This window comes from Echinops telfairi, unplaced genomic scaffold (assembly GCF_000313985.2).
Source record: "Echinops telfairi isolate 266 unplaced genomic scaffold, ASM31398v2 ScPeMD7_31;HRSCAF=116, whole genome shotgun sequence".
In the NCBI taxonomy this organism is placed as follows: domain Eukaryota; kingdom Metazoa; phylum Chordata; class Mammalia; order Afrosoricida; family Tenrecidae; genus Echinops; species Echinops telfairi.
Window position 1 is genome coordinate 40,582,478 of NW_022103928.1, and position 9,104 is coordinate 40,591,581.

Sequence of the window (9,104 nt, forward strand, 5' to 3'; positions counted from 1 at the left end):
ATCTACATATAGCCTCCTCCCTGGGGTATGGACAACAGAAAAGTGGGTGAAGGGAGACGTCGAACAGTGTAAGACATGACAAAATAATAATAGTTTATAAATTATCAAGGATTTATGAGGGAGAGGAGAGCAGGGAGGGAGGGGGTAAAATGAGGAGCTGATACCAAGGGCTCAAGTAGAAAGCAAATATTTTGAGAATGATGAGGACAACAAATGTACAAATGTGCTTGACACAATGGATGGATGTATGAATTGCGATAAGAATTGTATGAGCCCCTAATAAAATGAGTTTAAAGGGGGTGGGGCGCTGAACAGAAAATTTCAAAAGACAGCTTGAGAAGAAAAGTAAAGCACTATAATAAAATGTGTAAAGACCTAGAGTTTAAAATCCCAAAGTAAAGAACATGCTAGGTATTCCACAAGTTGTAACAACTAAAAAACAAAATCATGCCTCAAACTATAATACTGACATATTCCATGGGCAAAGAAATTGAACAATACAAGAGGCATCCTGAAATGATGAAAAGAATACATAGCCACTGTAAAAAAAAAAAAAAAGAGGTTGGTATTCAGTTACTTCCAGAGGTAGCCTATGATCAAAAACCAATAGTACTGAAGGAAGAAGTCCATGTCGCACTGAAGGTCTTGGTGAAAAACAAGGCCAAAGAACTGTCCAAATACCAAATGAACAGGCTCAACAAACAGATGCAGTACTGGAGGTGCTCATTCACCTACGCCAATAGATTTGGAATAAAGTTATCTGGGCAACCAACGGGAAGAGATCTACGAAAGTGCCCATTCCAACAAAAGTGATCCAAGAGAATGCAGAAATTATCTAGCATTATCATCAACTATCACACACAAGTAAAATGTTGCTAAAGATCCAAGAATGGTGACAGCTGTCCACCAACAGGAAACTGCTGAAGTTGAAGCCAGATTCGGATATAAAACAAGGGATATCACTGTTGATGTCAGATGGACCTAGGCTAAAAAACAGAATATAAAAAGATATTTACCTGTGTTTCATTGACTATGCACAGGCACTGTGGCTGTGTGGGTCATACAAATTATGAATAAGATTGCCAAAAAGAAAAGGAGGGGGGGGGGATTCCAAAACATTTAACTGTGTTCATGCAGAACCTATGCACAGACCAAGAGAGAATCATTCAACCAGAACACAAGGGTATTGCGTGGTTTAAAATCAGGAAAGCTGTAAGTCAGAGTTGTATACTTTTGACCATACTTATGCAATCTGTATGCTGCATAAAGAATCTGAGAAGCTGGACTCCATGCAGAGGAAGAGCCATTATCTACAGATGGCCCAGCCGTGCTTATTGAATGTCAAGAGAACTCTGATGACGATCAAAGGCTGCATCCTCAATGTGGATTAGACTTCAACATAAAGTAAAAGAAAACCCTCACATTGGACCAATAAGCAAAATTAAGATATATAGAGAAAAGATAGAAGTTGCCAAGATTTTTCATATTACTTGGATCTACAATTAACATCCACAGAAGCAGCAGTTAAGGTACATCTGTTACAAAAGGCCTCTTTTTTTTTTTAATCATTTTATTAGGGGCTCATACAACTCATCACAATCCATACACACATCAATTGTGTAAAGCGCATTTCTACATTCATTGCCGTCATCATTCTCAAAACATTTCCTCTTCACTTAAGCCCCCAGCATTAAGTCCTCATTTTTCCCCTTCCTCCCCCCTCTCTCATGAGCCCTTGATAATTTATAAATTGTTATTTTGTCATATCTTGCCCTATCCGACATCTCCCTTCATCCACTTTTCGGTTGTCCGTCCCCCAGGGAGGAGGTCACATACAGTTCCTTGTAATCGGTTCCCTCTTTCCAACCCACTCTCCCTCTACCCTCCCTGTTTCGCCACTCACACCACTGGTCCTGTAGGGATCATCTGCCCTGGATTCCCTGTATTTTCAGTTCCTATCTGTACCAGTGTACATCCTCTGGTCTAGCCAGACTTGCAAGGTCGAATTCGAGTCATGGTAATGGGAGCGGGGAGGAAACATTTAGGAACTAGAGGAAAGTTGTATTTTTCATCGTTGTTACATCCCACTCTGACTAGCTCGTCTCCTCCCCGCGACCCCTCTGTATGGGGATCTCCAGTGGCCTACTAATGGACTTTGGGTCTCCACTCCACACTCCCCCCATCATTCACTATGGTAAGATTTACAAAAGGCCTCTTTAAGGTATTTAAAAGCAGAGATGTCACTTTGAAGACGTGCTTGACACAAGCCACGGTATTTCCAGCTGCCTCATATACAAGTGAAAGCTGAACTGATGTGTCTGAATTATGGTATTAGGAAAGAATATTGAGTACAGCATGAGCTATAAGAAAAATAAAGAAATCTGTCTTGAAAAAAGAACAGCCAGAATGCTCCGTAGAAGCAAAGATGGTGAGACTCTATCTCACAGACTTTGAGTATTTTCAGGAGGGACCAGTCTCCAGTGAAAGACATCACTCTAGGTCAGCGGTTCTCAACCTGTGGGTCGCGACCCCTTTTGGGGTCAAACAACCTTTTCACAGGGGTCACTCAATTCTTAACAGTAGCAAAATTACACTTATGAAGTAACAACGAAAATAATTTTATGGTTGGGGGGTCACCACAACATGAGGAACTGTATGAAAGGGCCGTGGCATTAGGAAGGTTGAGAACCCCTGGTTTAGGTAAAACAGAGGGTCCTCAAAAGAAGACCCTCAACAAGATGGACTGACCCAGTAGCTACAATAATGAGCTCACACATAACTGTGAGGATGCTACAGGACCAGGCAGTATTTCTTCTGTTGTAGACAGGACAATAGAGTAGGCAATAAAGTGAAAGGGGGAAAAAATGTACAGAGGAGCCCTGGGTTTTGGTGTTCAATAGGATAGGATATGGAGCAAATGGGAAGAAATGCCATAAATTCATTTGGCTGTCCAAAAGTCGGTTATATCATCACTACATAAATGACATATGAAGGACCTATATTCTTCATAAAGCTATGTTCTGCATGCACTATAAACTTGGAATCAGAGCCCATTTGCTTGGGCAGCTCTCTCTGTGCCCTTACATTAGTCAGGTCCATTCAGGAGAGATCATCAGATTACTAAAGATCTCTACAAAGAAAAGTAGAAGGAAAACAAAACTATAGATTATCACAACATTAAAATTTGTTTTACCTACCTATCCCAGTCCTCATTCGCAGCTCTTCTTCTCCAGGATCGTTCTGCACCAGGCTTATCAAACTGATCAAAATCATCATCTGTAGAGATTTCATTAAAATCATTCTTACTACATGAAATTAGACATACAGTACAAAAATGACCAAATATGAAAAGCAGATTTTAAAAGAATCCTAACATACATTTCTAATAAAGTTCTACAACTACTACTATAGATGTGTTGTCCAGTCACGTTAGAACCTCGAGAGGTTTTTAATAATAATCTATTTTATTAACTATTATAATTACATATAATTAATTATATTGCATGTGTTATATTTTACAATCATGTAATTATAATATGCAACTATTATAAATACAAATATGTAATCATATATAATTATATAAATTTATTACCTATTAATAATAATTTATTGTTTAATAAGTACTCAGCTAGCGACCCCCAAAAAACACTATCAGGCATAAAAAACTGCTGAGGAACATGGAATTTTAAAAATTCATTTTCACTGTGTTTTCTATATAAAATTCAGGTTTACGTATATATTCTCCTACTGCATAAAATAAAATTTGTTTAATTTCTAAAGTTAAAGAAACTTTTATAACACTTTCATAATCTCATTTTAAAAAATACCATATAGAGCACATAACCCCGATTTAGGAGAAGAAAAAAAATGTAGAACAGCACTGTGCTATGTATAAAAGCTGCTTAGATATAACTTTAAATATTTTAATAGTCACATCTTAAAAAGAAGCATGTAAAACTAATAATATATTCTATTTAACATATGTAAAAATATTATTTCAAAATGCAACCCATATAGACATTTTACATTTTTTCATATAAATCTTAGAAACCCAGTATGTATATGACAGCACGTCTCAATTTGGATTAGCCACTTTTCAAATGCTCAATAGTTAAGAAATAGTGTACAATATGTATTTTCTTATAAGTTAAGAAAAAAGTGTATAGTGCAGAGGTAGAGATCAAAAGCAGGGCCCTTTAATATTGTTCTTTTTTGCAAGGTGAAGCTATCTTCTACTTAGGTACTTCACTGGCATATTAATGTGGCAATATTAAACGCAGAGGGACTAACATGGGTGGCATCTGATGTCTGGTTATTTTTATTAGAAAAATCAAAAAACAAATTAATATTTTTCATTCCATAAACTATGGGAAACAAAGATTTCTCCCAAGTTATCTCGCCCAGATATATGCCAAACTTAACTGCTTGCAACATATGGTAAATGACTGCCAAGTTATCTCCCTGCAGACTCCAGCCATCCAGAACAAGCAGACACCATTGTTTCTCCCACAATAGGTAGGACTCACTCCCTGCTATTAGGGACAGTGGATTGCTTCCCTTGAAAGGTTAGGCTAAATAAAGTCTCCAGCTCTAGGGCAAGCAAGGTTAGGCCGCCCATCTTGTCACATGTATACCCCCAATACCATCACCCCTTGCTATTGTGTGTATACCCCTAGGTCGTCTCCCTCCCATTACTGTAGTACCTATAGCACAACCCCTTCCTGCCACGTATGCCTTTACCTATAATTAGGGGGCTTGCTAGTCCCCAAAAGAAATACAAGCCTTGGTTAGCAATAAAGAGCCCCCATCCCCATCCCCCCCTCCCTCGCTCGCTCCTACAATTCCCACCTTCCACATCCTCATGTGGACCACCAAGCGGGACTGAGGTGAGCATGCTACTATGAAATGTGTCTGACTCCATTATTTCAATATCTCTTTTTAGCTCTCATATTTTCTATGACTTTACTATAATCTTTACTTATTATCGCTGTACAATTGCGCCTACCAGACCTGTGATGATTTGTTAGGGGAGGGCTCCCCTGGCAACAAACAAGCACCGATGTTACGAACCATCAACAGGTATCCCTAGAGGACAGTCAACATAGGGGATCCAAATGATAAAAATACCTATAAAGCTTCTAGAATTTATCCAACCTAGGGTTGGAAATTCACCAGTTAAGTTAACCAGATAACCCACATCATAAGAGTACCACACAGAACAGCGGCTTTAAAAACCAAAAAATAAAACATATTATTAAAATTAATAGCAAAAATAAATTAATAGCTTTGGGAGGACCATTTCCAGCATAACAGCATGAGCTCTGTGGATCTACAGTGAAACTGGGTTAAAATTATATTAAACCACACACATGAATCCCTTAAAAAAAAAAACACACACCCTGAAATCTCTGGAAATATACTTAAGGGCACAGAGCAAATAAAAATACATTTACTCAGGGAAAATACTAAGATTCATTTAAACTAACTTTCAGTGAGTAAAACTACTTGCTATGGATCTTCTATCTAGAGTCCTTGTAACTTTTACCTAGTGGCTGGGTGGGAACAGGCAAATAAGGTAAAAATACTAACTTGGGGATTGGTCGATTTTGCCATTATGTTGGATATCAAAGTGAGTCATCTCAGAAACAAGAAGAGAAGAACCCTAAATCCAGCAGGAAAGGAGGGCACATGTAAGATCCCGGCCTGATGTGGCAGAGAGAGCAGCAGCACCTCCAGACCATGAGGAAGAAGGGCTTTTTGCCCATGGTATGAGTCACACTAAGTACTTCTGGGTAGGAGGATGACTTGCAGAGTGAAGTGCCATTTATTAGCACTAAAAGAGCTTTGTGACACTTGTCCAGGCAGGGCAGAAGCCCGGGGGTCATGTGTCTGCAAGACTGAAATCCAGACAAATGTGGCTACTGGTGTGGCTGGAAGGTGGAGTTGCTGTGGACAAAGGACTGCAAACTTAATGCTTTCTGATCTTGACTTGCGATAACCTGTTAACTTCCCTATCAACCCCCAAAGCAAGAGTGCTGTCTTTGGCTTCCATATGATCACTGCAAGGAATGATCAAACCCAGCAAAAAGGCAGAGTGCCAGTGGAGGGGCCGTCGGTGTCAGACTAAAGAAAGATAGCCGGTAGAGGCAAGTCTGATCTCTGCCTCACAGGAATCATCCTTGGGCAGATTTAAAGTTGGATTTTCTTTCCCTCTTGGTAGCCAGCGGAGGTCAGATATTGCCACCCTACACCATTTCCTCCTGACAAGTCTGTGGTGTTTGAAGGAAGATCTGTTCCCTCCCTTCCACTGGCCAAGGGCAATGGATGAAAAATCCACTCTGGCCTCCAACAACAGCAGCTCTCAGGTGGAGGGCTACTTTACCAGAACAGGTAAAACCTCTTAGCATTTCTCACCCTGTCCATTAGCTACATGTTGCTAAAACCAGTTCTGAATCAGTGGGACTGAGATGAAGGTGGTTTTTTTTCTAGCCCAGCCCCAAGTTGTGATGCAGAATACTCTACCTTAGGTTCAACACCATTGTGGATACTAGAGGCCCTGCCCTGCCCTGCCCTGCCCTGCCCTCGAACAGCTCCACACTGTTGAGGCTAGAAATCCAAATTTATGTTTTCTCCTCAGCTCTGGGCCAAGGACACTTGTCATTACCCTTTCCCCTGGATCTAGGAATTTCTCAAAGCAGGGTCTCAGGTCTAAAGTATGCCCTCTGAACCTGATTAATTTTACTTGATAATTTTTCTTGATAAGAGGTTCCTCTTTCTTTACTTGGTTGATTAATCTCTTTTATAACTGAAGAAAGACTGTCAAAATAAACTGAACCTATAGATCAGGGGTCCTCAAATTGCAGCCCGCCGAGGACATTTATCCAGCCTGCCAGGTGTTTTTGCCCCATTTGGCTTTTTACTTCAAAGTAAGATATGTGCAGTGTGCCTAGGAATTTGTTCATAGTTTTTTTAAAACTATAGTCCGGCTCCTCCAATGGGTCTGAGGGAGTGTGAACTGGCCCCTGTTTAAAAAGTTTGAGAACCCCTGTATAGATTGTATCCTGACTCATAAACATCATAGATGTTAGGATTTACCACACATGGAACAGTTAGATCACAAAATGAAAAGGTAATTACCTAATACTGAGAATAATGGCCTAGCCAAATTACCATAAGATCAGGGACTCAATTCAATCCATATCATCCAAAATGAAACAAAAATAAAAATTAAAAAGATACAGGCAATCTGTAAGACAACTTCAAGCAGTCTAATATATAATTAGTAACTAAAGGGAAATATCTTAAAAAGTTTTTAGAAATAATGGCTAAAACTATAAACTCACCAAAAAACTCAACAAAGCCTAAGTAAAATAAACATGAAGTAAACATCACCAGGATATTTTATCATCAAATTGCTCAAAATCAGAAACAAACAAAAAAATCATAAAAATAGAGAAAATGCCATTTTACATATATAAGAATGTCATCAGATTTCTTGATAACACTTCAAAGTGAAAAGATGCATGCAAGCAGACATTGGAGTTATCAACCCAGAAAAATTACACCCAGCAAAAATAATTTTCACAATCAGAAGTGAATTACCAATATTTTAAGACCAAAAAAACAAACAAACGGGAGCAGCAAGGTATGCACAAATCTTGAAGGAAGTCCTTTAGAACATACCAAAAAGAAAATACCACAAAAACTCAAAACTACATGAATAGATTTTTTAAACTTAACTGAAATCTACAGTGGGCCCATCTAAGTGAGTTTCGGTTGAGTCTACACGGAATAAGCACACCAGCCTGTGTGATCCAAGGATTATAAAAAATAAAATCCAATACCAGAGGAGCGAACAGTATTAAAGCTTAAATTCAGAGGACCAATTTGTAGAAGGCTATTGATGGATGACAGTGAAAGCCCAAAACAATTTGCAGGATTCCCACATGGATTAAGCCTCAAGTGAATCCCCTTGGACCACTGACCAGGAATGTGAATAGTGAATAGCCTTGCTATCAGACAGTGCACACCTTGCTGTAATGTATAGTACATTTGTTAAGACAGATAAACCAGTAGTGATACTTAATACTTAACTGATGTCCACAATTTACATAAGGAGCCCTGGTAGTGGCTGCAGCTCAGTGTACCCTGCAGCTCAGTGAAGCAGTTCAAAACTATTAGCATCTGAAGTTGAGGCTTTTCTTGTACAGAGTTAGTCTCTGAAACTACCTGGGCAGTTCTACTCTGTCCTATGGGGTTGCTATGAGTGGTAATCGACTTGATGGCAGAGTTTAGTTTCGGTTCAGTTTACATTATAGTTCACTTTTTGTGTTGTGCAAATCTATGAGGTGGGGAGTGTTGGTTTTTGAAAAATGCAGGTCACATGATCACCATTACATCATGCAAAAGCATTTCATTGCCCATAAAATGCAACCTGCTTCATCTTGTCATGTCTTGCCTCCTCCTCTAAGCCCCTGACAACCACTGATCATTTTCTTTCTCTATGGTTTTGTGTTTTTCAAATGCTAGATAGTTAGAATCTCGCAGTATGTATGTACACTAACACAATCAAACTATTAAAATTCAAAGCAACAAATTTTTAAAAGCATGGAAAAAAGCTTCATCACTTATAAAAGAACAATATGATTTAAAACTCATCAGCAACAAAGGCCAGAAAGTAGTGAAATGACCTACCAAATAGAACTAATTCATTATTTTAAAAACTGGTAAATAAAGCAAGATTCCTGCCTTTCCCATACAAAGGAGCCCTAGTGGCCTCGTGGACTGCTAATAACAAGGTCGCCAGTTTGAACCTACCAGCCACTCCATGGGAGAAAGATGAGGCTTTCTACTCCTAGAAGAGTCTCAAAAACCCACAAGGGCAGCTCTATTGTGCCCTAGAAGGTCGCTACTGAGCAGAATAAACTTGTTGGCAATGAGTTTGGTTTGTGTGTTGTATACAAACTGCAATAGTTAACCTCCACATAAAAATTCTCTTTCAGAAGTACTATAGCCAATAAACAAAGGAAGAAAAAAATTAAAGTATCACCATTTGCAAACCCTAATGTTGGATTATCTGGTGGCACAGTGGTTGAAATACTGAG

General features: G+C 39.0%; 1 protein-coding gene across 4 annotated transcripts in view; it reads right to left on the reverse strand.

The window, feature by feature from the left end:
• The window catches only part of RBM33 (RNA binding motif protein 33), a 155,557-nt gene that overhangs the window by 125,925 nt on the left and 20,528 nt on the right, over positions 1–9,104 (reverse strand). For all 4 annotated transcript variants that reach the window (XM_045290092.1, XM_045290091.1, XM_045290090.1 and 1 more), the window contains exon 2: positions 3,198–3,276. In XM_045290092.1, coding sequence (XP_045146027.1) covers positions 3,198–3,276 — 79 coding nt within the window. The remainder of the gene's footprint in view (positions 1–3,197; positions 3,277–9,104) is intronic.